At 29.5% G+C, this 27,660-nt stretch overlaps 3 protein-coding genes and 1 pseudogene across 3 annotated transcripts; all 4 read right to left on the bottom strand.

Annotated features, from left to right (window-relative positions):
- Window positions 1-5,750: 5,750 nt before the first annotated feature.
- Window positions 5,751-11,759, bottom strand: LOC130967877 (uncharacterized). Its single transcript, XM_057892912.1, has 13 exons — window positions 11,569-11,759; window positions 10,974-11,192; window positions 10,422-10,551; window positions 10,226-10,328; window positions 9,729-9,852; window positions 9,279-9,341; window positions 8,838-8,876; window positions 8,286-8,366; window positions 8,121-8,168; window positions 7,703-7,753; window positions 7,540-7,608; window positions 7,026-7,271; window positions 5,751-6,304 (listed from the first exon to the last, which is right to left on the bottom strand). The coding sequence occupies exons 2-13, from the start codon at window positions 11,121-11,123 to the stop codon at window positions 6,050-6,052; spliced, it is 1,359 nt and encodes a 452-aa protein (XP_057748895.1). The 5' UTR covers window positions 11,124-11,192; window positions 11,569-11,759; the 3' UTR covers window positions 5,751-6,049.
- Window positions 11,760-13,739: 1,980 nt separating this feature from the next.
- Window positions 13,740-16,592, bottom strand: LOC130965526 (cysteine-rich receptor-like protein kinase 29; annotated as a pseudogene).
- A 3,583-nt stretch (window positions 16,593-20,175) lies between these two features.
- LOC130966077 (40S ribosomal protein S7-like) lies at window positions 20,176-21,891 on the bottom strand. The gene is made up of 6 exons (XM_057890838.1): window positions 21,815-21,891; window positions 21,311-21,397; window positions 21,129-21,202; window positions 20,852-20,975; window positions 20,561-20,743; window positions 20,176-20,457 (listed from the first exon to the last, which is right to left on the bottom strand). The coding sequence occupies exons 2-6, from the start codon at window positions 21,383-21,385 to the stop codon at window positions 20,338-20,340; spliced, it is 576 nt and encodes a 191-aa protein (XP_057746821.1). The 5' UTR covers window positions 21,386-21,397; window positions 21,815-21,891; the 3' UTR covers window positions 20,176-20,337.
- Window positions 21,892-22,976: 1,085 nt separating this feature from the next.
- Window positions 22,977-23,837, bottom strand: LOC130965527 (uncharacterized). Its single transcript, XM_057890285.1, has one exon. It carries the CDS (start codon window positions 23,835-23,837, stop codon window positions 22,977-22,979), a length of 861 nt encoding a protein of 286 aa, XP_057746268.1.
- Window positions 23,838-27,660: the final 3,823 nt, after the last annotated feature.

Below are 27,660 nucleotides of genomic sequence, written 5' to 3' on the forward strand. Positions count from 1 at the left end.
TCAGATGCAGGTCGGGAGTCATCTCGTTAGGCGTCTGGACTCTTAAAGCGGAGGGGTTATTGGGTAGTTTTGTTGTACAGTGATATATAAATATGTATTTAGCCTTCTCTCTGCATAACTTGTCCTTTTTGATCCTCTTAGAGGTTTATGGAGAGGCAGGATTGTGTATATGAACTTTTGGGTTTTGGGTATGTATGTATATATGTGTAAATATTCTCCGGCCAGTCTTGACTTCGCAGGCTGAGTTAGGAGCTTGTTATTTTGTATCTTTCGCACTCTATTCTTACTTCTGTTATCTTATGTTCGATAGTTATGGTTTTCTTAGCACGCAAGTTAACTCGTTCCTTGAGCGTTGCGCTTTTATATCGCGATTTTTATTTCCCCTATTCTTCAAGGCTCCTAGCATATCATAATTCTTCTGCTATTATATATACTCATTTTATTTTAGAGGTCATAATACCACACCACCTTCGTTTTACGACTTAAGCATAAAACTTAGTGTGGTAAGGTGTTACAACCATGACTACAATAACTATAGTATTTTAAAAAGTATTGCTAAAATTAAAATAATATTTTTTATTATTAAATAACACTTTTTAAAAAGTGTTACTTTAAAAAGTGTTATAAAAAAAAGTATAACTTTAATTTTAACAATATTTATATAACCCTGTAACTACTATAACATAGTTATTTTAATTTTTTTTTTTATATTTTGATATATATAAAAGATAATTTTATTATTAATTTAAATAATAAAAAGAATAAATTAAAAACATTTACTAATTTAAATTTTAATCAAAATAAAATTAAATATTATTTTATTTTACTTAAGTCTTTGGTATTTAATAGAAATTAATAAACAAATATAAATAGAATTCTAAAATTATAACACCAATATATCAAAATCATCTTATAATTCTTATCTATCACAAAATTAATATTCGGTCTCAAATATTAAATTAGGAATAATAAATTAAGATGATAAAAAAAATTAAAATTTTTCAATCATACTCAAATGAATTCGATCGGATATGATTTTACTCTCACTAATTATTTTTTAATAATTTAATATGGTGTTAAGATTAAGAAATCTAATAATTTCAATAATTATATGTAACAAATACTCCATATATATGTAAAGAATTTTGTTTTATAACATAATGGATTATCTCATTGACTAATTCGAGCTAATAAATTATTTAAATTCAAGTGTTATATATACATGAGTACATAAACTGAAGCGAAATTTATTTTGATATACAACAGATTTTGGTATAAATTTCAATCATAAGGATGGCACTAAATATTGAATTTGGATCCTCTAAATTTTAAATTTTTATTTTAGAAGATAAAATATGATCTTTTATCTTTGAATAATTTCTCTCTCATATTTTCTCTTAGTCCTACCTATAAAATAAATAGTAAAAGATCACACTTTATTCTCTAAAGTAAAATTCAAATTTTAAAAAATTCAAATCCCTAAATATTAATTGAAGCAGCATAATAACACTTACTAGAGAGATATTAGTTACGTGTATAAGTAACTATTATATATGTGTTTCTCTATTTTAATATAATTTTGTCACTCTCTCTTTTTATTTTGTTCAATTAATAAGATTTTTAATTATAAAATAATTATGTGAAAAATATAGTTTCAGCAATGACTTGTATTATTACAAAGAAACCACTTAGATAAAGATGTCAAAGACGTCATTTTTTAAAAATATTTTTTAAGAATTAAAATTTAACACATATAATCAATTAAATTGTGTTATTTCATTGAAATTAGACCGGACAAATCAGTTTAGCCAAAAAATTAATAAATTAAATTTTGAATCGGTATAAATTTATATTTTTTATAAAAAATGACTACAATATCCCTATTATAAAAAAAATTAAAATACTCCTATTATATATATATATAATTTTGAAAATTCTAAATCATAATCCTACGACAACAGAGAAGAAAAGGGCTAGAATTTAGAATTCTCAAAATTAATATATATAATAAGATTATTTTAGTCATTTTCTATATTAATAAGGGTATTGTAGTAATTTTTTATAAAAAATAATATTAATTTAGACCAATTCAAAATTTGATTCACCATTTTTCGGTCAAATTAATTTGTCTAACCTAATTTTAACAAAAATAACACGATTTAATCTATATATGTGTTAAATTTTAATTATTAAAGAATATCTTTAAAAAAAGATATTTTAGACGTCTTTATCAGAATGACTCCCTTATTACAATATAGTCACTATTAATATATCTTCTTCTATATCTTAAACTTGTATAATAAATAATTTATAATATAATATCGGAATTTTTATATAAATCTAAAGTTTCATTCTTAATAATCCAAAAACATATTATTAAGTCACTCATTTGCAAATATATTTATTTTAGTCATCATAAAAATTTAACTCTCAACTAATTATTTCTCTCAAAATTTTGATTTTTGAACTATTTAGAATAGGGAGAGATGAATATATGTAATTTTATACTTTAACGTAAAGTCACTATTAATTCTTGATTATAAAATTAAGAGAAAATGACACTCCCCTCTCCTGCGAGATGCTAAAATGTCACTCCTCTCCCCTCTATTTTATAAATGTACATTTTCCTCCCTTCTAACTTTTATAAAACCTCCTCTTTAATCCATTTTAAATTTTTTGTGTTAATAATGTTAACTTTATCCATTTTTTATGAAAAAAATAAATTATTTTTTGAAAAAATATCCATTAACAAAAATTTTATTTTTTATCATTAAATTTTGCTTATCAAAATATCCTTTAATAAATTATTCTTTTATTAATTAAATTATATTTTTAACGAACTATTTTCAAAAAAATTAATAATTAAATTATTTTTTTCTAAGATATCTATTTTTCAATAATTTTTTAATTATTAAATTGTGATTTTACTAAAATTTTTGTTAACAATTATTTTTATATTTACTATTAATTTTTTTTATATTAATATATATTATTTTAATATTAAATAAAAAAATCTTACCTAACAATTAATATTTATTGATATTGAAAAATAATCTTACTAAAATTTTTTAATTAATGTTAAAATAATATATAGATATCGAAAAATTAATAGTAAAATATAAACAAATTGTTAATAAAATTTTTGGTAAAATTATAATTTAATAATTAAAAAATTATTAAAGGATATTTAAAAAAATAACATAATTATTAAATTTTTTAAAAATACAATTTAATCAATAAAAAAATAATTTATTAAAGAATATTTTATTAAGCAAAATTTAATAATAAAAAATAAAATTTTTGCTAATGAATATTTTTTTAAAAAATAATTTTTTTTCTTAAAAAATGGATAAAGTTAACATTAGTTAACAAAAAAAGTTTAAAATGGATTAAAAATGAGGTTTTTTTAAAGTTAGAAGGGAGGGAAATGTACATTTATAAAATAGAGGGGAGGGGAGTGTCATTTTAGCATCTCACAGGGGAGGGGAGTGGAATTTTCTCATTAACTAATTATAATCGTATAATAATATTGAAATCAAAAAACATATTAATTCGGTTACACTAAAACAATTTAAAATATCATTTTAATATAATTTTTTAATGTTATAAAAAAATTTTGCATAAAAATTTTGCGAGTTTGACGAATTTTTTTAATTTGACAGGTTTCAAATCCTAACCCGACCCACCTTTTTTAGTGGATTTGGCAGATCGGCTCGACGGATTCGACCCGTTTTGTCACCCCATATACATATATATATATATATATATATATATATATATATATATATATATATATATATATATATATATATATATATATATATATATATATTTTTTTATTCATTAATATTAATTATTAAACAAATTTTTTTATAATATTAAAATGATATTTTAAACTACAATGTAAAAATATAAAATAATTTAAAGTTTATTTTATATTATTTGATAAATAATTAAATTATTATATTTAAAATTTATTATCTAATTACTTTGTTAAATATATTATTATATAATATAATTTTTTATCAAAATATTTGTAAAAGTAAAATTTATTTAAAAGGTTATATATAATACATGAAAATATTAAATTTTTTATTTAGGTATGTATTTAAAATTATATTATTTATTTTTTTTATTTTTTAAATTTAAAAAAATGAAAAAGTTAATATTTTTTATGTATTATATATAATATTTTAAATAAATTATATTTTTAAAATATTTTTATGAAAAATTATATTATATAATAATATCTTTAATAAAAGTAGTTAGTTAATAAATTTTAATATAATAATCTAATTATTTATCAATTAATATAAAATATAATTTTAATTATTTTATATTTTTATGTTACAGTTTAAAATATTATTTTAATATAATTTTTTAATATTATAAAAAATTTTGCATAATAATTAATTTTAATAAATAATACTCATATATTTTATATTTATATATTTTATATTTAATTGTTTAAGAATAAAAGATTTTGTTGCCGTTTAAAGTATTGTGTATTAAATTATTGCCATTTAAAACATTTATTTATGTACTAGGATATTCTATATTTATTAGAGTCTATCAATGCTCTTCTTTTATATTAGCCTTTGATTTTCATCTAATAAAATCTAATAGTTTATATAAGTGTAGCTTCAATAAACACGTAATTGTTGAGCTTATTTTAGACATACCCTCAAAAGTAGAACTATAACCAAAGCAATTTTTTTTTTTTTTGGTTATGTATGTTTGGATATGGTAATATAAGTTCTTTATTTATTTATTTGTTTGGGGTAAAGTTTTAAATTTGGAAGTAATAAAGTAAAGATAATTTCTTTTAACGTGAATTATTCAATATATGGAGAATGATATAATTTTTTCAAATGTAGCTACTGATCTCCAAATTCTTCTTCTCTTAAAAAATTTTCAAGTTCTTTTATATTTGTTGTCTTAATTATATATAATTCCATAAAATTATATCTGTGCCTCTCGTATAAACCTTAATATACAATAATGTCTATACTCTATATGTACAACATGCATGAGTTCAAATAAAATTCCCCTTAGTGTTGTGCCTCCATCTTAAATTCCCTTAATTTGTTTCTCTGTGCATTGTTTTGATTCCAAAATTAAGATTTGATTGCTTTTTCCTTTTTCTTTTTATCACAATTAATGGATCTGTATGCTTGAACCTTTTAATAATTCAGAATCACATCATAACCAATGTGAAGATAATGTTCTGGTTACTTCTAAGAGAATGCTTTACAAAACATTAAAAATAATATGGCATCTTTTAATTTGCATGAATCTGCAATTGACAATGAATGGCTGAGAGAATATATATTTGACTGTGATAATCACTATTAATTTTGCACTTGGTGAAGTGAAGGCTAATTATCCACTATTTTATGAAGAATAAATAAAAATAAAAAGTGACTTTAAAGAGGAAAAGAAAAAGAATATTATAAGAAATTGCTACCCCACAAAAATAAAGTCAAAACTGATTAAAGATAATCACAATATGCCACTAACTTAGCAGTTCCATTTTGTGTAGGACTTTTAGACTTATCACCAATTTGCAAAAGATATTATATCCCTTTTGCCATGATCATGATTCTAGTTTAATGGAGTATTCCATATGTATCTATTCTCTTTTATATATTTACAACTTTCACCATCATGGTTTATCTTTCAATTCTTACCAACTTTGATAACTAGAGTTCCTAAGTACGGTTGCTTCTGATGTTCCTGCTTTTTAACAATAAACTATGTTTGTATTTCACCTATTTTTTTATTCAGACAATATATTACATTTTTTTCCAAGTGGAAATATTCATGAGGTCTGGAAGGACAGAGAGAAATACATTTGTAACATTATACAGAATGCATAACTTCCTACCCAATTAAATTCTTGTTGAACCAAACCCACCATGTTTTACACCTACAATTATCCTTGCTACCCTGTACCCTCCTAATGATTTTATCAAATATCAACTGAATTCCTATCTGGCAGCACATCAAATCAAATTTAGCTACAATAGTGTGACAAACACAGCTTTAATTACATGTTGAATGAAGGTCTTGGTTTTGGTGGCATATAATAAGAATTTCCAGAGTCAATTGGGGTCTGCATAAGTGGATTCCATCTGTCAAATATTATACGGCCTCCTCTGCCAATTCTTCCATGGAATTTATATGCTCTTGTTGGCACCCCATTATTATCTCTTAAAGTATCTGATGGTGGCACAATGCCTGCCATATGCAACTTGTCCGGAAGTAAAGGTTTTGTAAACAACAAAACTTGCTCAAGAGGATCCTGCATATACCCATGAAATAACTCACAATCATTGAACCATGCAGCTCATTGAGCTATGCCTATGAAGGTAATGAAAATAGAGACCAACAGCTATTTTTCACAGAAAATAATTTCCTTGACTGCAAAAAAGTACTTCTATTGCAGGGGATAGCACAGTGCTCAAGCATTTCGTGTTATGCAAGGTCCAAGAGAGGGCCACATCCAAAGGGTTAAAAAAATTACTTCTATTGTAATGAATTTTTAAAAATAATTGGATTATAACTCTTCCAGGGTAACTTCTTCAACTTTTTCAGCTATCTAGAGCATTCAAGTCTCAATCAAATTTTCCAAAATCTAAAGAAAATCACCCCTTTTTTCCCAACGGGTAAAAGGATTATGCTAATTGCTAAAAACAAGAGGAGAGAAGTACAAAACAGAAACCTAAGAATACAACAGTCTAACTCTAGATACCAATATACCACACAAAAAAGAAAAGCACCTTAACTTCAATGCTTTGTTAATGTAAGAGTTTTACACTATTATTATCATTCACATACTACTTCTATAATGTGGCAGCGCATAATTAGATATTTGTTTAGAAACTTTTATACAATGATGTACACCAAATTAAATTCATAAAAAAGTGTGAAATTTTCATGGATAATCTCAGACAAAAGATAAATACCAAAACAAGGAAGAAGAGGACACTGCAGAAAACAGGGGAAAGAAACCAGTATATTACCAACTTTTGAGGCCAGCCTTGTGGAACATGTTGCCTCCTAAACTCTTGCTTTGAAAAAGCTGCAGGAAGCATGGCCGGGTTGGCATCATATGAAGGATGAATCTGTACTACTGAAGGCCTTGAATGAGGATGGCTAGTCATCATATTGTCTGACTCGAAGAACTCCTCCTCACTTGAAACAAACTTCGATGAGTAGGGAGTGAGTCTCGAGAGTGCTAAGCTGTCTTCCAAAAATTTGGTTTCATGCTGAGATATGGAATCACTCATCAGTTCATAAGTTTCCTGAAACTACTTCAGGAATTGGTGCAACAATACATTGAGATTAAATGCAAGAGTTTTAAAACTAGAAATTTATACAGCCTCCAAATTCCATTTAGTGTTGCCCCGTAAACAGAATGGGAAAGGAAATGACATAGTTTTGCTTTGGCCTCACAATGAATGGCAACCACCATACTACACCATCTTCTAGTAAGGACAGATGTAAGAAAGCACGTGGGAAGAATAATGCAAGTACCTTATACTTCATTTGTATCCTCTGCAGCATAACTTCATTATCCATTACTTCTCTCTTTTTCTCCTCCCTCTGGTGATGATCATATATTAACAAAACATGTATGATGGCTAAAGGATATACATATTGTAGAATAGGCAAACTCTCAGAAACTAGAACATCATACCTTGATCACAGCCTGCACCAAGCTCTTAGCTTGTTCAAGGTTCCGTCTAACCTGTTTAGGAAGAAAGCATTAACGTAAGTTTTTCATGTAATATATACTGCAAAGGAATACATGTATATACTTCAATCTGAAGGTAAAAACAAAACAACTTTCAAACAGCTACAACTTCTGGTAAACCGCAACAACTCTGAACATTTTTAGAAGCTAAATGATCATACGAACCATATAATTTAATCCATAGCTTCCACAAGTTATGATGAGAATCAAAATGATAAAACATAAACATGTATGACTGTTGAAAAATTGCTAGATAAAAAACACATAAATGCAACATAGTGCCTTCAACAGAGAAAACACTTCAAGCTCATCTAACTGACTTCCAGATGCCTAAGAACCATAACCAGCAAAAGGAGCTAACCTGGCGAAGCTTCTCAAATGACTGGACATTGTTTTCTCTTCGTTGCATCTGAATAGAAAATAAGCACCAAAGTTCAACCAAAAATATATGCCAATTTACAAAATGCCTTTGATGAAAAAGCATTTAACCAAAATTGTATAAATGAAAGCTAAATTTTCAACATACCCTTCTTGTGTGAAGCCTGTGGGCTTTTTCCCTAGGACGAAAGACATTATATGGGTTGGTGTCATTAGAAGGTGGAGGGGGCTGCACAGAAATGCAGTCAATCTTGTCAAACTTCCACAACATGCTTGTCTAGTAACTTTACGCCAACAAGTAAATGGAGCTAGAACAGAGAAATATTCTGAAGTCAATACATCCAGGAAAAAAGCTTATGAGAAGGGAGCATAAGCCCCTATTTGCAAGGGAGAAAAAATAGACATTGTATTTAAAGAACTTGAAAACTTGTTATTGGGAAATCGTTTACATGTTTCAAACAAGGGATAACATATTAAATTCACACATAAAAATGTTGATGACATGACTAGTTATAGGGAGGGAAGGCTGAAAAAAAAATGCATTCTAAAACAAATTAGCCAAGAGATTGCCTGCTGAATAAAGCAGCACAGTTGAGAAATCACAAATCCAACAAATTTATCATAAGTTTAGTTCGAAATGCATCTATATTAAAACAGATCAGCAATAGAATAAATTGATTGTAACGTGCTGAAAACCAACCTGCAAACGTCGCAAAATTGGCTTTTGCCACCTTTCTCGCTGCATCCAAAAGAATACAGCAAATAAGAAAAGAAAGATAACAAGACATCAATATTTCGTAATTCTGACTAACAATTGGAAGGAACCACTGTGTATGGTTGATAGTATAGTTAGACTAAACACCAACAAAAATGAAAGAGACCCTATATAACAGTTTCCAACTCCTTAATGAAACTATAACAAGCATAATCCCATATATTAGTCAAGTTGCCTTGATATACCCCCTCCTTCCATCAGTGCTCCACATGCAGTCATGTGAAAGTTAATAAACACCACAGCATGGATGATACAATATCCAGAATCCTCGATGAAGAGAATTATTGGAAGTCATCCAGAAAATAAAGTTGACATATAAGAGGAGACATTTCACTCATTATTGATGGTCTACGGATATTAGCATACCTTCTCTTTCCAGTAACCATATACCGATTCAATAACTGTATATTTTGACTGAGCTTGTAGGGCCTAAAATGTACAAAAAGAATTCTCAATGAGCCACAAATCTAAATTGTAAAAAAGAAATATCTTTTTCATACTATATTATAAGAAATACATTTAAGAAAAATTAAGATGCATTGTCAACCATCCCAATCAAAGATAACGTAAATAAGGAAATCCTTATAAACAACAAAAATTAATTGAACAGGAAAAATCAATAAAATGTTTAATTTTTTAAACAATATAAATGTACGATCACTTCTGTTAGCTTGATATTTCTACAGGAAAGGCAAATCTATTAATGAGAAGAGAGATAAAAAGTAAAATAAAAGGGACAGAAACATAAAACCGTTGTTAGCATAGATTGTAATAATAACAATAATAATAGACAATGGAATCGTGATATAATTTTACCTCAATAGCACCATCAAGCCGTAGTAGCACTGGAATTGGTGAACCATGAGTAGGTGTTATAACTCCAGCCCTTTCACGAGCCTTATGATCCAATACCTCCAGCTTGAAAAGAAGAGCCTCAAACCTATTTACCAGGCATTAAATGAAGAGCAGAACTTGCACCCGGAAAAAAAAAAAGGAGCACTAAAGAAAAAGAGGAAACATCATATATTATTTACACCTAATACTAATATTACAAGATTTGTGAAAAGATTAGTCACAAGTATGTGCGTTCCAAGAAACATATATTGTCACAGGAGTGATAGTTAAGCGATTTGATCAAACCATGATCAATAGTGTCAACTTGATTTCAAGCAACCAGGACTAACTGCTGACAAGGTAAAATAAATAGAAAGAATACAATGATAAAACCTATTAAAAGGATTAACCCTCTACCAACCAAAAAATTGACAAATTAATTGACACCAATCAATCCAGAACACAATCTAAAAGTTTACATTTCAGGCATCAGAATCTTCTTTTCCTTGTTAAACTCAAAAATCCAGTCCTCATCTTCATTGTCCAAGTCATACTCAACAAACTCTCCAATCTCAGCCCGAGCTGCAAAAGGACAAGGAATTCCAGTACAACAGTGGAGTTTTCAAATTCTGAAATACTTTGGCAGAAAATTCTATCTAGTGGTACTGGCCAAACCTCCTCTTGCCCGCAAGTAAGAATTTGGTTGAGCAAAAGTGCAAGAATAGTCCCTTTCATATGTATCCACAACAACAAACTGAGGAGTAGGGATTTCAGAGGCCACTCTCCTGCTGGGAACAGGATGTACCTAAGAGAAAATCAATAGAGGTTACTGATATATCCGATCTCGCCAGCTTTGCAATTTGACCAAACATTATCATCAAATTTTAACTAAGTACATTCATAATAGAAGGTTGCTAATATGACACTATTCTATTGTTCCATAACAAGCACATATTAGCTTGTTGCTTTATTGATTTTCCTTTCAAAAGAGGAGCAGAGTAATCTATGAGATTAATTGTTGAATATTTGAAATTCCAGCTATCTACACAATAGTTGTTACTAATTTCATTGCTGCTATTGATATAATCAAACACAATAATGGATTAAACAGGTAAATGTAATACAATAACATACCACTATAAATCAAGAAAGAAGCCCCCGCCCCTTCCAGCACACACACACACCCCCTCCTTCTCTTTGTTTTTGTTCAAGGTAAAGTGCCCATACCTCATGCTCAACCTCAGTAGCAATTCGCAGCAACTGTGAATTACGAGTAGAAGTAGGTGCCTCGTCATCTTCGAAGTCCTTAACAGACTTAACAATGGGGAGCTTCTTGTGGATGTCAAGTGGCCGGGGCCTGAAAGACAACCTAGTCATTTTTCTGATTATTAATTATTCCTCCAATCCTATACAGTGTTTCATGCCAACACCTTCATATATGTATCCCTGTGTTACAAAACAAAAGTAACATAAGTCTTAATCCCAGTGGCAACTAAAAGACCATAGCGTGCAACATACAAACACAACTAAATGATGCATCCTCTGTCAGCAAAACACAATCAAACAATACACATAAGCATTGCATTCATGGCCTTAAATTAATAATGCAAGTGTCGAACACCAAACATCATTCTAAAAAAATAATAAATAAAATAAAATTGCACTGACTCATCAAAACCAGCACTTGCATATTCAAACAATAATTCAAAACAACAAGGAATAGAGAAAAATTGACTTTAAAAAAAAAACATAAAATTGGGGCAGGAAAAAGCAACGACAAACACTGAGAAGAAGAAAACACCAAAGGTTCGATTTGACTCACCGGAAGAAATAGATTGGCGGGAACTTTATCCAATTCCGTCAATCTCAGATGTTTTATCACTCAAGTGTGTTTTTCGGTAAACCCTAATTGGATCCCCTATCAGAACATCTGCACAAAAAGCTCCATTTTTGTTTTTCATTTTCTTCAGAACTTTTTTTTTTGTTCCTGTGATCCTGTCGGGTGGATCTCTTACATTTTGGTTCGAAAAGAGTTTTTTTTTTTTTCTTAAATAAAATAATCATCATTCGATTGGACTCATCATACGATTATGGGCCTCTAATTCTTCAACTTACTTTTTCTTGGCCTCATACTTATTTTGTGTGGATCAATCAGCTCTATTACAATTAAAAAAAGGTGAGAGATAAACAAATTAGGGTTCCCGAAAAACAGTGTGTTTTACTTTTATCACTCAAGTGTGTTTTTCGGTAATAGCCTCTAATACGTTATCCCTCGTATTCAATCCTCTCGGTTTTTATTGGTGTGATTTAAATGACAAATAAATAGAAATGGATCCTCTCTATTTTTTTTTATCATTAGAAAAAATAAAATGTAATCTTCCATCTTTAATTTTATAAGTGAGACAAAAAATAAATGAGAGAGGAAATGCAATAAAGGGTGAGATCTTCCACTAGATACCATCCAATTTTTTTTCACTGGAGAGGATCCACTCCCCAAATAAATTAAACTTTGATTGAGAATTAATTGTTAATTTGGACTATACTTACAATAAAATTCCTTTAAAAAATTCTAGACCGACATTATTCTTCCAATGGCCATAGCTCAAGACGGCAACGCAAACATTCTGCCTATTGCATTTGTCGTTGCTGACGAGAATCGTCGATTTGGTCACACAACGACCAATATCTCCAAGTGTATTAACGCTATTATGAAGGTTCCCGCAATTTGCCTTGTTAAGTTAAATTATTTTTGATTAGGTGAACTATTTCCAAAAAAGGGTTCCGAGACACTGGTTAAGTCGGTGCTAAATTCTCTCAACATTAGTGAAGACTATAGAATTCAACTCTAAACATGTGAATACAATGAATATTTACAAAAAAAAATCGTATTCCTAAAAATAAAGTTGAAATATCTTGTTCGAAAAATTATTAATTTTTTTATTTTATTCAAAAAAATTCATTAAAATATAAAATATATATTAAAAATAAATTAAATATTATATAAATACATAATAACTAATTTATTAGCTAATTTTTTTGTGTATTTAATATTTTTTAACTAAGATATCACCTTATAATAGTCAAATTATATCACATTACTTTGACGTATATTATTCTACTTTATCGTGAATCCCCTAATAATAAAATGTATACAACTTAAGTTACTCTATGTTCAGATAAATATCACTAACATACAAAGTAAATTCTTCCCCGAATCTTAAATTATTGTCTATAAAAATCATCTTATACCTTAAAATTCAAAGATAATAATAAAAAAGAGAAATAAATAAAAGCAAGAAGCAAAAAATTTAAGGAAAAGTGAAAGATGAAAAACAAATAATGAATTATGGGTGAATTAAATGGTAAAAACTCAAATACAAAATTTTAATATACAGAGTCTATATATATTAGGATTGTAACATTTTTTTCTCTTAAATTTTTTTATATGATGAGACTCATCATATGTGTTATGTTGAAATTTCTATTTTCACTCTTTTATATTTCCTACACATCTTTATTCTGTATTAGAATAAACCCCTAAATCAAATATGTAAAAATGAAATAATTCTAACAAAGTGCCTTCCAAAAATCAAAGATTGTGTGGCTAGTTTCAGTCCTTCACTATTCAGGACAAATGTAATAGAAACTAAAATTTTCACCAATATAAGAAATTAAATAGATAAACAATGGTAGGAAGAGCAGTAACTAATAAAATAGCCACACCATACATGTTATATACACCCATTAATGATGCTCATAATTTATGTTCACGGTCTCATATATTAACAAAATTTTGTTCAAACCTACAGAAATTGAGTGGTAAAACGATAGAGCAAGGAGGTTCTGCAGAGAAAAAAAGATAGTTGAGGAATGAAAAGTTTCATTATCTTTGTTATTACTATTATCCATATATATATATACAAAGCATTAGACATCATAACCCTAATATACATATTTTATTTAACAATCTATATACATCAGAGTTATCTAAGGAGTGCCTAATTAACAAGATAAAATATTATTTAATATATAATCTCAATTACAGATATATTAATTACAAAGGTGACCTATGGTCTAATTGCTTGAACTCCAAGCCACTGTATTCTGATTGAAACATGATCAGTGATGGATGACATATGACACCACCACCGTGTCCATAATTCTAGCGAGCATATAGCTTAGTAATGGTAAACTCTTGAACTGATATACCTGTTGATTCATTTGTTCCCTTTAAAATATACTCCTCTGACGGTTTATCTGCAACTCGAGGGCTTTTGGCTCTGCTTCCCGTGTAAAACGCAGGTTCCCAGAGATGAGCTATTAAGCATCAATACAATGGAAGCCATGGTTGGTCTCTCAACTAAATTCTCTTGAACACACAGTAAACCAATGTGAATGCATCTCAATATTTCATTTTCTGCACTGTTACTTAGTGATGGATCTATAATATTTGCAACTCTACCCTCCATCCAACTCCTCCATGCCTGCAACAATATAATTTCTTCATGAATGTCTATGAACACATAATATTCTAAATTGTACTTTACTTTTGACAGAAATGAAGATGTCATGTAATAGTGAAAAATATAAACTTACAAAGCTTAGGGGTAACTCCTCTAAAGTATCTCCGCGGCGTGTGCAATTGTGTTTTTGGCCGCTCACGATTTCAAGAACTAGGACGCCAAAACTAAAGACATCTGACTTGACTGAAAATTGTCTGTACATACCATATATCCACTACATAGAAATAATTCAAACATAAAAGTTAACTTCTTTGTTTTGGTTGCTAAGGCCAATGATATGAAGAAAAAACTCTAGTATATTCTAATACTTACTATGTACCAACAATTTTACTGGTCTTTCCTTGATTTTGGTCCACAATAAATAATCGTGCCAATCCAAAATCTGATAACTTAGCATTCATCTTTTCGTCTAAGAGAATATTACTTGGTTTTAGGTCTCGGTGTATAATACGTGTCTTACAATCCTCGTGAAGATAAAGCAGGGCTCGTGCAACATCTTCAATGATTTTGAATCTATTTATCCAATCCAATTGTCTACGCTTGGTTGGATCTAGATAAAAACCAGAGACCATAATCGATCGTGAGCTTAACTTTATGTTTGTAGTTTAATATTTGTATAGTTGTATTGAAATAAAATTGATGAGTAATAGTCTAATCAGGAACCTACCAAATAGGAAGTAATCAAGGCTTTTATTGGGAACAAATTCATAGATAAGTAACCTTTCACTTCCTTTCAAGCAAAAACCAAGAAGCTTAACTAAATTTTGGTGTTGAAGCTCAGCTAATAACTGCACTTCATTCCTGAATTCGATCTCTCCTTGGTCTGAGTCCTTCGATAACCTCTTCACAGCAATCATTTGTCCATTGGAGAACTTACCCTGAGAATATATCATACTATGTTTTGACCAAATAAAAAATAAATAAAATAAAATGAAATAATATCTCTATTGGAGTGAAATAGCACTATTTTACCTTATAAACAGATCCAAATCCACCTTCCCCTAGTTTATTAGAATATGAGAAATCTTCTGTAGCAACTCGTATGGTATCAAAGGTAAACTGTAATGATTCATCAGCTACGATTTCTTCATCCAAATCATTAGCTTCACAATTGAAACAAGGATAACTAATGAGTTAGTAGTTTAGTACACTTACATCTCTTAAGGTAGAACTAGAATAGAAAGACTATTGAATTCCCCTGTTTTTTCTTTTCTTTCCGTACCAACAAACAATGATTGAGTAATTAATGCATGGAATCATTCTAAGATTTGATGGAAACAATTCGGTTGACACAGTGTTGCCACTTCAAATTTTAGGAGCATATGTATCACAAAATTAAGCAAAGAAGTCAACACTCAACACTTACTTTGAAAATTCTTTCTTGAATAGACGTACACAGAACTTGAACACCAAAATAGCAGCAACAACAAAAGCAACAGCAACAACAACTATGATGACGGTGGTTCGTGATGTATTGCAACCTTTTCCTGCACATATGAGCTTCCTTGGTTAAATACACAGAGAAGAAATAGGAAAACAAACATGATTTTGAAGTTTCTTTACCTAGAGCGTTTGACGGTGAGAATGCATCAATGGTAGGCCTCAAGAAAGGATATATTTCATATCTAATGTTGCAACTGGGTTTGATAACCCTGGCACCTGTCCTACCATTACAGTAAGCTTGAATTTCCGAAAATGCCCCAGATAGGCAATCATCGCACTGTTGCAGAGACAAATCAGGTGTGCACTGTGCAAGGCCAAATATGTCCTTGAAGCTCTGAATTCCAGAAGTCACGTTTTGGAAGGCATACTTACGGCGATAGTCACCTCCAGAAGCTTCGATTCTGAGCTTGTCCATCAAGGTGTTGAGTGATTTGTTGAAGTGATTGAACTCTTTGGAAGAAATGAAGTAGGGATTCCACAGAGAAAATTGTGGATGATCTGCAACTCTTCCGAGCATGAAAAGGTTGGAGTAACGAAGCATGCAGTATTCGTACCAACCAACGGCTTGGTGGTTGGGACATATCTGAGTGGGAAGGAGTCTGGAATCGTTGAGGCAGCTTCGGCAATCGTCGAGTTTGACGTCTCCTCTGCACATGCCAATAGCGTAGGCTGTGTCAGTGTTGTGGCCGAAGGAGGAAGCGTAGAAGCCGTAGTCGATTTGTGTGTTGGAAGTGAGGTTAGTTAAGAGGATGTTGAGGTTGTTGAGGTAGGTGGTGCTGGCTGGGTTGTTGGCGTTGATGCAGCTGTAGTTCAAGAAACTTGGCACGGCGGAGGCCACTGTGAAGAGGAGGAGGAGGAAACTGAGAGAAGGGGTGATCATTGTGTTGTTGCGTTGGAGAATGTTTGGAATTGAGAGTGAGAGTAAGATACATGGTGGATTCAGATACAAAGTTTGTATTGTATAGAGATTGCGTTGGTGAATCTGGACTACTTTCTGCTGGCTCTTTTTCATAGTTAAACATTCTTGTTTCTTTATTTCTTTTTCTTTAATGACGTCATTTGATATTTTTATCTAATTTTAAAGGTGTAAAATTGGTTTCAGTTACTATTGAGTTATAATTCAAATGACATGATTTTTTTTATTCATCTAAAAAGTTGTAGATTTGAATCTCCTTATTTTTTATATATATATATATAAAAGGGATTCATTTACGTTGAAACCATTAGTCATTTGAAATGCTATGCAGGTGAGTAAGTTTAGAAAGCTTTAATTTCGACATCTTACTAGTTTTTACATGCAATATACATGTATATATGAATTAAAAGGGTAAATCACTTAACAAATAAAATAGCATTCAATATTAGATAAATGTTCCAAAATCAAATACTTTATATGTAGGTCTAAATTCAATGTTCATTACTCTGTGTAAATGTAAACTATTAAATTGGATTTATCATATTTTATATGAATCGAATGAAATAAATTCGATCTTAAGGTAAAGCACTTAACAAATAAAATAACATTCAATATTAGGTGAATGTTCCAAAATCAAACACCTTACATGTATGTCTAAATTCAATGCTCATTATTCTGTATAAATTTAAACTATTAAATTAGATTTATCACATTTTATATGAATTAAATGAAATAAATTCAATTTATTACTATTTTTAACTAAAATACTTCTTTCTAAATTATCATTGTTATCTTCATCAATTATGTCAGATTTCATATTATTCTTATCTCACAATACATTTTTAACGATATCTAATTCTCTATTCTCTTTTGAAATTGAGACATAACAGAAATACTATTCATCGCAATAATAAACTATTTGAAAGATCAATTATCATCTATTTTTTTTATTGTCATCGCCATAGTTATCTAAATCGAACTGGCAATCAATCCGATGAAATTACTGGGTCACTAGGTTAGTAGTTCAACTGATGAGTTAGTGGTCGAATCGTTTAACCCGATAATAATTAAATAAATATATAAAATTATAATACAATATTTATTGAAAAATAAAAATTAATGTTTAATATTTCATATTATTTAAATTTAAATAAATTATATATAAATTTTATTAGTTTATTACTTTAATATGATATAAATATATATATATATATAATTTATATAAATTATTAGCTTTTAATTTAATGGGTCTAATCTAAAAAAAAGGTTACATATAAATAAAAATTAATCTTACACATATAAACTAGTATATGGTTGTAGGTTTAGAATATTCTCATATAAACTTTGTTATTATATATATTATTTTTAGCCCATAATTAGTAAAGAAGAATGTTTGGCTTCGCCTCAAGGGATCTGAAGCTTAAGCACAAGGCTCCTGTTTGAATCCCAGGTGTTGTGTTTTGAATCGTTTTAAATCTTTTGGACATTTTATTTGTATGTTTGGCAATTTTGTTTTCAACTGAATGTAGAAGTGATTCTACATTTTTACTCTTTAATCCACGTTTACTAAAAATTACAAATTTTTACTTTTGTGTTTAATTATTAAAAATATTGAGAGTACTAAAAAATATTAAAATATATTTAAATATATACAGAGCACTAAAAAAATATTAAAATATATTTAAATATCTAAAATAAAATTATAAGATAAAATAAAATAATTATTTAAATTTATGTCTTTTTATAATTTTTTATCTAAAAGTAATTTTAAATAGTGTAATCTAAATAATATTTAATTTTTTATAATCCATCTTAAATAAAAATTACCAAAACTACTTTTCGTCCCTCAATGATAGAAAATAGTGACTAAGTTTTTGACTTTATTTTATTCTTTTTAGAAAAGAAAGATATCGATTAATTGAAACCGCCTTGAGTTGTGCATATAGGAACCCATTTATTAGTGATAAATCCTTAAATAGAATTTAAATCCTTAGTCTTTGGCCTACAAGGATGAGAGATACCGTGAAAAACAAAAAAAAATTAACAATATCTCAATAATCATATTATGTAAATATCAAATATCAATATTCATATAAAATACATATTGAAATACAAAATACGTGTAAAAAATAAATAAATTACATATACATTTATACTTAAATATATAATAACTAATTTAATGACCAATTTTTTATGTGCACATAGCATTTTGTTTCGCAAATTTTGTTTATCAAATGTTAGTAATATTTTAGCTCTTTTTATAATTATAGTTATATTTTATCTTTTTTGCATGATAATGAATTTGCATTGTACTCTGTAATCAGAAATAATCATATAACTATCTTGTGTTAAATAAATAAATGAGTTGATCGTAAAGTTAAGACAACAAGATTTACCAAATGGATAAGTTTATAGCTCCTATTATTGCATGGCTTTCTCCAGGGGAAAATTCCCAGAAAAGTTTCATTTTGTTTGACTGGAAATAAAAGTTCCATTCACACACGTAATGTTAGCTAATAAAAATAGTTTGAAATTTCGTGTCCATGATGAAAGCAAGGTTAGTTGATTGCTTATTTAATTTGCTCTGAGAAGTTATGATTCTGTTGTTGATAATTTAAGATGGCTTAATGATATCGAAACATTCGTGTTTTACATCAGGTAAATGATACATCACATACAAGCAGGTAAATGATACATCACAGACAATGGAGATATAGATAAGAAAGAAAATGTCAAGTAACTGGAGGTGATGTTCTTTTTGCAGCTGCTAACATTGAGATTAGCATCATTAGTGCATCCAAGTTGCATCTGTACAGAGCAGGGGTTAATAGCAAAATTTTTCATTTTAGGTCTCTTAGATGTATTCTATTTATCGACGAATAATCAATAAATGAAGTTCCTCTAAAATATTCTGATCTATGTCTACATCATTGCCGACGATATACTTGTAATGATCTTTTTAATATCTTTGAAATTATTAGTTGAAAAATAAAAATATTGTTATATACAACTCAATGCGGAAGAAAGTGTTACATCTTGTAAAGTAGAGTCAATGAGTTGAGAATCAAGTGAGGAGATTAGAAAACAGAAATTATTCCACGACTCTGAAAAGATGGGGTGGTCATTGTCAAAATTTAACTTTAACAAGTTCATTTTTTTTTAAACAAGATTTCGAAATACCAAATCCAAGAAGTGCAATCTCAACTTTGCATGCAAAACAAATAATCAAACTTGTCTAGTACATCTACAAATCATTTGATGAGGAAGCATTCTTGATCACACCTTTGACTCTTCTTGTAAACAACTATGATCTTCAATTCACACCTCCAATATTTTCCAATGATTGAAGGCACATGAAGTTTATGTTTCAGCATTTTTTTCTATTTTTGTAATCGTTTTCTTTCACAAGGTTGTTTCTGTGACTTAACAACCCTGTCTAGTCAATGTTAGTAGTTATTAACATGGGAATAAAAAAGATCCAATATTTCACTTCTAGTAGACTTCCAAGGGTAAATAAATAAATCGATAAAGATAGCATGCAAGGAAGTATCAAGAATGCAAAAAAATTCATGGCCGCATCATGCACAATTGCACACTATGGATACCCTCTACAGTATGTAGTAATTTTCATGTCAATCTAGAATATTAAACAACACCAAATAAACTCTTAGTAGTTGGAACAAAAATACTAAAATTCCATCAAGACATTCTAGGCTTCTGTGATTGGAAACTCAAAAGATACATCTTTTCCGGTAAGCTTCCTGTAAACTCCAGAGAAAGCCTCCAGCTTGTATTCAGTGTTGTTGCGTTCCTTCGGATCCAAGAAAACCTTAAATTGGCAACAATGGTGAAAACCAAACTAGTGTCAGCTTATAAAATAAAATATAAAGACTTGGTGAATTCGAATGAGCAATATCTTCACAAGAAGTTACTTTGATTATTTTTGATCCGTCGAGTCTGTATCTGACTCGTTTGCCAACAATCTCGGCAGGATAAACTACGTCTTCAAGAATAGCATCATGCACAGCAGTCAAAGTGCGGGTACGGGGCCGTTGAACAGCAGACCCTTTCTTTGGAGGACGCACGATCCTTCTTGTGGCAATCAACACAACATCCTGTCAGTTGGTATGATCTTCATCCATCAAAACACGAACGAAACAGAATGGAAAATCATAGGCATGTATATTGGTTTCACATTAAGGTCAAATGTAGTAAACTACAACCTTCCCACTAAACTTCTTCTCAAGCTCCCTGACAAGACGAAGATGAATTTTGCGGAACGACTTCCTCAATCTGAAAGGAACATAGATGACCACAGCCTTGCGATTTCCAGCCACGTCCATTTGACTGCACAAGAAATAGCATTAACTTTATCATGAAGTGCAATAACATTGTTTAATAAACATACATCTATCAGAAAATTTGTACTAGGAAATTTGTATATATTTCTGTATTCAAATGGTCTCTAAATACAGCCTTAATAATTGGCAATATACTTACATTGCCTGGTTTATGTAGAGATCTTTCAAATCACTTTTCAGGTCCTGATTAGTGTTCTCCAAATCAAACACGTACTACAAACAAACAAACAAACAAACAAACAAAAAATTCAGGATTTCAGTGAAGAGCATAGTGTTTAGTTCATTAAATCAGTAAAATCCTTAAAAGGAGGCAACATAAACCTGTGCAACTGTCTCCTCAAACTCAGTGGGTTCAGCATCATTATCCTTGTGGATTTTCTTCCTTGAGGTGAACATTTTGGTCAATCTCTGTCATGATTAAAAAAAAAAAAAAACCATCACAATGTTGCCATATGAACTATTATCCACTCAAAGACTATTAAGCTAGAATTAGTTCGTAGTTAGAACCTAAGGGAAAAAAAAACACTCAGAATGAATGTTTTACATCAAACATAACACAACAATTTGAAGTCATAATTTTTACAAAGGAACTCGATTGAAAGCTGCAAATGAAAAAAAAATTTGACTGCAAGTTGTTCTAAGAACCCCAAGTATGAAATTTTTTCTTCTACTCTCACGGTTTCAACGAAGGAGCAATGTGCAAAACAATGTGAAGGGAATAATGCGAATTCTAAGCAGCGCAAGAGAGATTCAATCAGGTGACTAAATTGGAACGGCGAAAAAGATAGAAGCTTTGGGAATTGATTGGATAAAAGAAAAGCGTACCGAATTGTTGCCGAGATGTGCAGTTGCAGTTCTTGAGCTTCAGAAAGAGGAAGACGCAGCTACGCCCAGGGATGCTTTTATACATATACTCCATGCTGACGTTGCCCTAATTTTCTTATGCGCCTTCCATATTTCCCCAAACATATTAACTTAGGTGAAAACTCAGCTGAAGTCAATATTATCTAAGAGTTATTAGATAAAAATTTAGTCAAATCAATTAAATTATCTAACGATTCTTATCTAAGAGTTATTAAATAAAAATTTAGTCAAATTAATTAAATTATCTAACGATTCTCAAGTATCAATTTCATGTAAAATCTTGAATTTTTACCATTAACTTATGCCCCAAGTATTATAGTTTTCTTTTATGTTGATGGTTGGTGTAGACCAAATTGTGTAAATACTAAATAGCTTAATAATTTAATTAAACTCTTTTTAAAAAAATAATTTAAACAATAAATATTTATATTAAAAGTAGTCTATAAATAAATTATTTTATTAAAATTATTTATTTAAAAAAAATATAATAAAAAAATTATTATAAAAAAAATATTTTTTAATTTTTTTATAAATTTTTAAATAATTTTTTAAAAATTTAAAATTAAATTTTAAAAATTATACTATATATTAATATTATTATTTTTTATAAGTTAAAAATTTAAAAAAATATTTTTAAAAATTTTTAAACAAATTCATATTATAATTTTTTATAAAATTATACTAGAGTACCAAATATTAATACTACTTCTAATAAGATGATATATGTGGTTTTACTTAAAATAAAATTGTATTATTTTATTTAACAAAGATTATTAGATAAATAATAACAACAATAATAAAATTTACTAAAAAATTTAGATAAGGTTGACCCAAGTAATCCTATTAATGCAAAATTGCTAACAAATAAATAGTAGGAAAAAGAAAAAGGAAGAGATTGAATTTTATATATGACTAGTGTATAAATCTGTGCTCAGCACAGAAAAAATTATGTTTCGATATTTAAAATAAAAGTATAACATAATTGTTATTTTAAAAAATTTATAAAATTATTATCAAAATTAAAATTTAACTTAAAAAAAGTGAGTAATAATTATTTTATATTTTTTAAGGTAAAATAATGATACACTGATACAAAATTTAAAATAAAATTAAAATATTTACATTAAAATACTATTTTTTCAAAGACTTTTCTATAAACAATATTGATGGTTGAATTTGCAGACATTCCTACGTGATTCATAAGTAAAACTTTTAAAACTCTCTTATTCTTAACTCTTGAAAGTGCCACATATAGTTGGCCATCTGTAAAAATTGGTTTGGGCAAGTACAATCCAACATGAGATAAAGTTTGTCCATGAGACTTATTAATTGTCATAACAAACGATACTATTATGGAAAACTGTCTTCGTTGGAATCTAACTGGGACGGTTTCATTTGTTGGTACCATATTCATTCTTGGAATCAAAGCAATATGACCAATATTGTTACCCGTTAAGACTTCACATTTTATGACATGATTTTCAAGCTTCCTAACTTGTTGTCTTGTACCATTACAAAGACCACTGGATTGGTCAATATTCCTCAGTAACATCACCGGAACACCAACCTTGAGTATTAATTTATGTGGAGGCAAACCAGAGCAATTTATGCTATTCAATAATTCAGGACCATAGAGATCTAGTTGACTCTCCATATTCCCTTCATCCATACAAATGGAATCCGAACTAAAATATAATTTTTTCCCTCCAACCATCAGATGGTTGTTGACCTCTTCAACGACGTCTAGTGTGGGAACCAGTATAGATCTTTCTTTGAAAAAATTCTTTGAGGACATATTTTCCAAAATATTTGGATAAGAAAAATGAACTAACTCATCAAATGCCTGGTCCGAAGAAGGAATAACAATATCTTCTGGAAGACATATCTCAGATTCACCATCCATATTGTCACCTATTATACCATCACCAACTTTCAATAACCACTCACCAAATTGCTCTGTCTCATCTTGATCTGAAGCAGTCATCCCTACACAGAGTCTCATGTTTTTTGTTAGTTTGAGCACCTAACAAAACTTCCAAAGGTAAGACGAATTCACGGTTGAATGAACGATATCTTGTCTCGATCCTCGTAGAATGATAGGAAGAATTTGTCTAAAGTCTCCCCCTAGTACAACCAATTTTCCTCCAAAGGGCAAATCTTTGCTATATGTTGGAGAACACCTCATGATATCACCCGAGCATTTATCAAGTGTTTCATAGCAGTATCTACTAACCATTGGAGCCTCATCCCAAATTATAAGTTTGGCTTTCAACAGCAACATTGCTTGAGGGGAACCATGTTTGATGTTACATACAGAATCTTCAGTTATATTCAGTGGTATTTTGAACCTTGAGTGTGCCGTTCTTTCATTGGGAAGAAGTAAAGATGCAATACCACTCGAAAAAATGTTTAACACTATATCACTCCTTGAGTGAATCTCAGCAGACATAAGGTTTCAGAGAAATGTTTTTCAGTACCCCCATGACCATACACAAAGAAAAAACCCCTTCATCACAATACACAACTGTAACAATTTTATCGAATGCATATCTTTGCTCAGGTCTTGCGATGGCTAACATGTCTGAGGCATTTTTCTTTAAATCATCCCTGTTAAAGTTTAGGTCTTCCCTAATAACCCTTTCGGTTAACAAAGAACTATCAACTTCAGTTGCTAAAGGCATAGGAGGATAGTCTTTCAAGGTTTTACCAAAGGAATGTAAGATCTTGTCTATATCCATTAAGCACGACTGCTTAATCTCATCATCTGACATTGTTAACTCTGCATATTATACGATACTGTAAAAATTCAATCAAACAAAAAATGATCAATAAGGAAGAATTTTTATCATTGTAATTAATAAAAACTCACCGCTTATGTTCATCACAGTTCTTTGTTAATACAAAATATCATCTGAGAGTTCATGCCAACATCTATCCCAGACATGTTCTGGTCTTGAGATATTGTTAGATGTTAATAGAATGACAAATAACCTCCTAACATATGATCCCGAGGCCTATGAGCTTGCTTCCTTAATTGCATCAATGAATTCTTTGTCATCTTGTAAGAGTACAAGGGCGAAGCATGCATCTCTATACGAAGCATAAATTGTTTCTCCTACTGTTCTTATATCTCGAAAACTCATACATCCTCTTTGAGTATTCAAGAGAAGTCGTTGGTAATATTATTTGGTATTTGCTGCAAAAAACTTGGCTAAAATCCCACTTTTAAGTTGTTAAATGGATTAAGCTACGCTATTTTAATTATTATGTAGCTACACATTCGCATAAGAATAATTTTTCTAAAAAATATAGAAAAATAAAAAATTGTATAATCTACAGATTATAACTGTTGAAAGTTATTTGAACATTTATTTTCTAGCGTAGAAAATCAAATAAAATGGACGTGGGGTATAGGCTGTAAAGATTTTAAATTTAAATCATTAAATAAGTAAGATCAAAATTGAATATAAACTCGTCATTACTTGCAGGTACATGAGTCAACCTTCCAATTGCAAAGCCTTTCTTTCGAGGAAACCACTTTGAATAATCATCCTTCCAAACAAACTTGGTTGGAAACTCAGCATAAGTCAGACTTCGAGCATAGGGATATGACATGTTCGCCGCCATCCATCCCAAAAATATGGACTTATAGATATTGCTCTTTCGACGATATTATTCACATTAGAAGTTTCACCATAAACCACAGGTTGCTCATCCTCCAAATAGAATGGAAGTCTAATCACAAATGGTTCTTTCTCTTGGATTTCGTATCCAAATAGACGTCAGACTGCCTCACATGCCGAAATGTACCTACAATCGTAGTAATTCTTAATTTTGTTAACAACTTGTGTAGCTTCTGACGGATCACCAGCATTGTATAGAGTAGCTGTTACGCGGTCATTACCCTTGTGTACGTACATAAATAGATACTTAATAGAACTTGTTTGGCATGTGTATTCCACATTTATGTGGCACCCGAACTTGAGCAACAATTCTGGATTATACAAAACAATGAACGTATTGTCTAGTACACATTCTCTTTTCGTAATGAACTTGAGCAACAATTCTAGATTATACGGAACAATGAACTTATTAGTTTTATAGAGTCATAGATAAATGAGGTTTATTGCTCAGTCAATACCAAAATAAATCTCAAATGCAAAGAGAAGATTTTACCTATTCGTCAAGGACAACCATCTCAATAGGTGCCTTCACCCCAGAATTTGCAAAGTGAGAAACAGTCCAAAATCTAATGACACGTACTTTGAGCTTCCACACCTTATGCTCTGTACCAGCATTGATACACTTGATGAGATCATACCTAAAAATCAAAGTCCTCATATTTAGTGAAAGATAAAAAAATATTGTGAAATTCACCACATGGCACATGAACTCACCTAGCTGCCATTGCTACCTGCCGCAACAAAATTACTCAAATATTATGAATTTTAGTACAGATAAAGAGTAAGTATGGTGATCATCTATGCTATATTTATAGAGAGTCACAGCACTGTTCAGCCCCAGTATTGATAAAGATTGCAAAAATCTTGACGTTTCTATCAAAATCCAACTAAGAAAAAAGCCGGAAAGATTTTGGACTATTCAGGATTAAAGAATCTGAATCATATCAATAATCAATAAAAAAATAATTATCAAAACTAGGATATAAATTAACGGCCAACATTTATTATATTTCATTTACATGGCAAAATGAGGTTTAATTTTGAAAAATCAAAATAAGAAACAATATATGCTAAAGAGAAAATCACCGTATTTACATGCAATAATTAGGCACTGTAAATCACAAGAAGTTTCGAAAAGGCATGAAATTATTTTATTTTTGTATGTTTGTAAATTATTCTGTATCATAAATACTGGCATTTCAAGACATACAGAATAAAAAGGGTATAAGAATAAGATTTGATATATAGCACCAATTTTTTGTTTCTTAATCTGTTATAATTTCCAAAAGGTTTGTTAACAGTTGCATACCTTCAATATGACCAAAGGATGTGTTGATTGCAGCAAGTCATTTATCTCTTTCACCCTACATCCATTCTATAAGCATTTTCCTTTTATGATCCTCAGTCAATTGCTTCATGCGCTTGGCCTTCAACCTCTGCTATTGTTTTAACTATAATAGTTTCTTCTTCTATTTCAGCATGCTCTCTCGCAGCCTGACGCTGCGGTAGTTGCGGGCTCACGATTTGGGGAGTTAGGGTTCTTCTTTCAATTTCAGAGAGGAGAGGAGTGCGGGAGTGGGACTGGGTTACGGGTCTAAGCCATTCTTGATTCATTTTTTTTATGTCAAAACGACACCATTTGGAAGAGTTATTAACAAACCGAAAACCCTTTAAAAAAACAGACCAGTTCTAATGGTTCACCGATTAACCACATGTACGACCGATTTTGTAATCAGTTTTTTTGTAAGACGGTTTACTCATAACATCTTTTAAACTATTTTTAAATTTTATAAAATTATTTATAATAATTACAAAAAGTTCTCACAATAAAAATTTTAAAATTTTATAAAAATATTTTATTTAAAATTGTTAGTAAAATCTTAGTTGTACTATGTTTCAAAATAAATAATTATAATGATTTTAGTATTTTATATAACAACCTATACAAAAAAAAATTCAAATTTCATACCATATTTTTTCGTTTATTTTTAATAGCTCGTAAAAACAAAAAAATATTGTATGAAATTTAAATTATTTTTGTATTAATTTTTATATAAAATACCCATATCATTATAATTATTTAGGAGTTGCATATAATTTGAATCTTATGAATTCAATTTACTA

Source organism: Arachis stenosperma, chromosome 3, assembly GCF_014773155.1.
Source record: "Arachis stenosperma cultivar V10309 chromosome 3, arast.V10309.gnm1.PFL2, whole genome shotgun sequence".
NCBI lineage: Eukaryota > Viridiplantae > Streptophyta > Magnoliopsida > Fabales > Fabaceae > Arachis > Arachis stenosperma.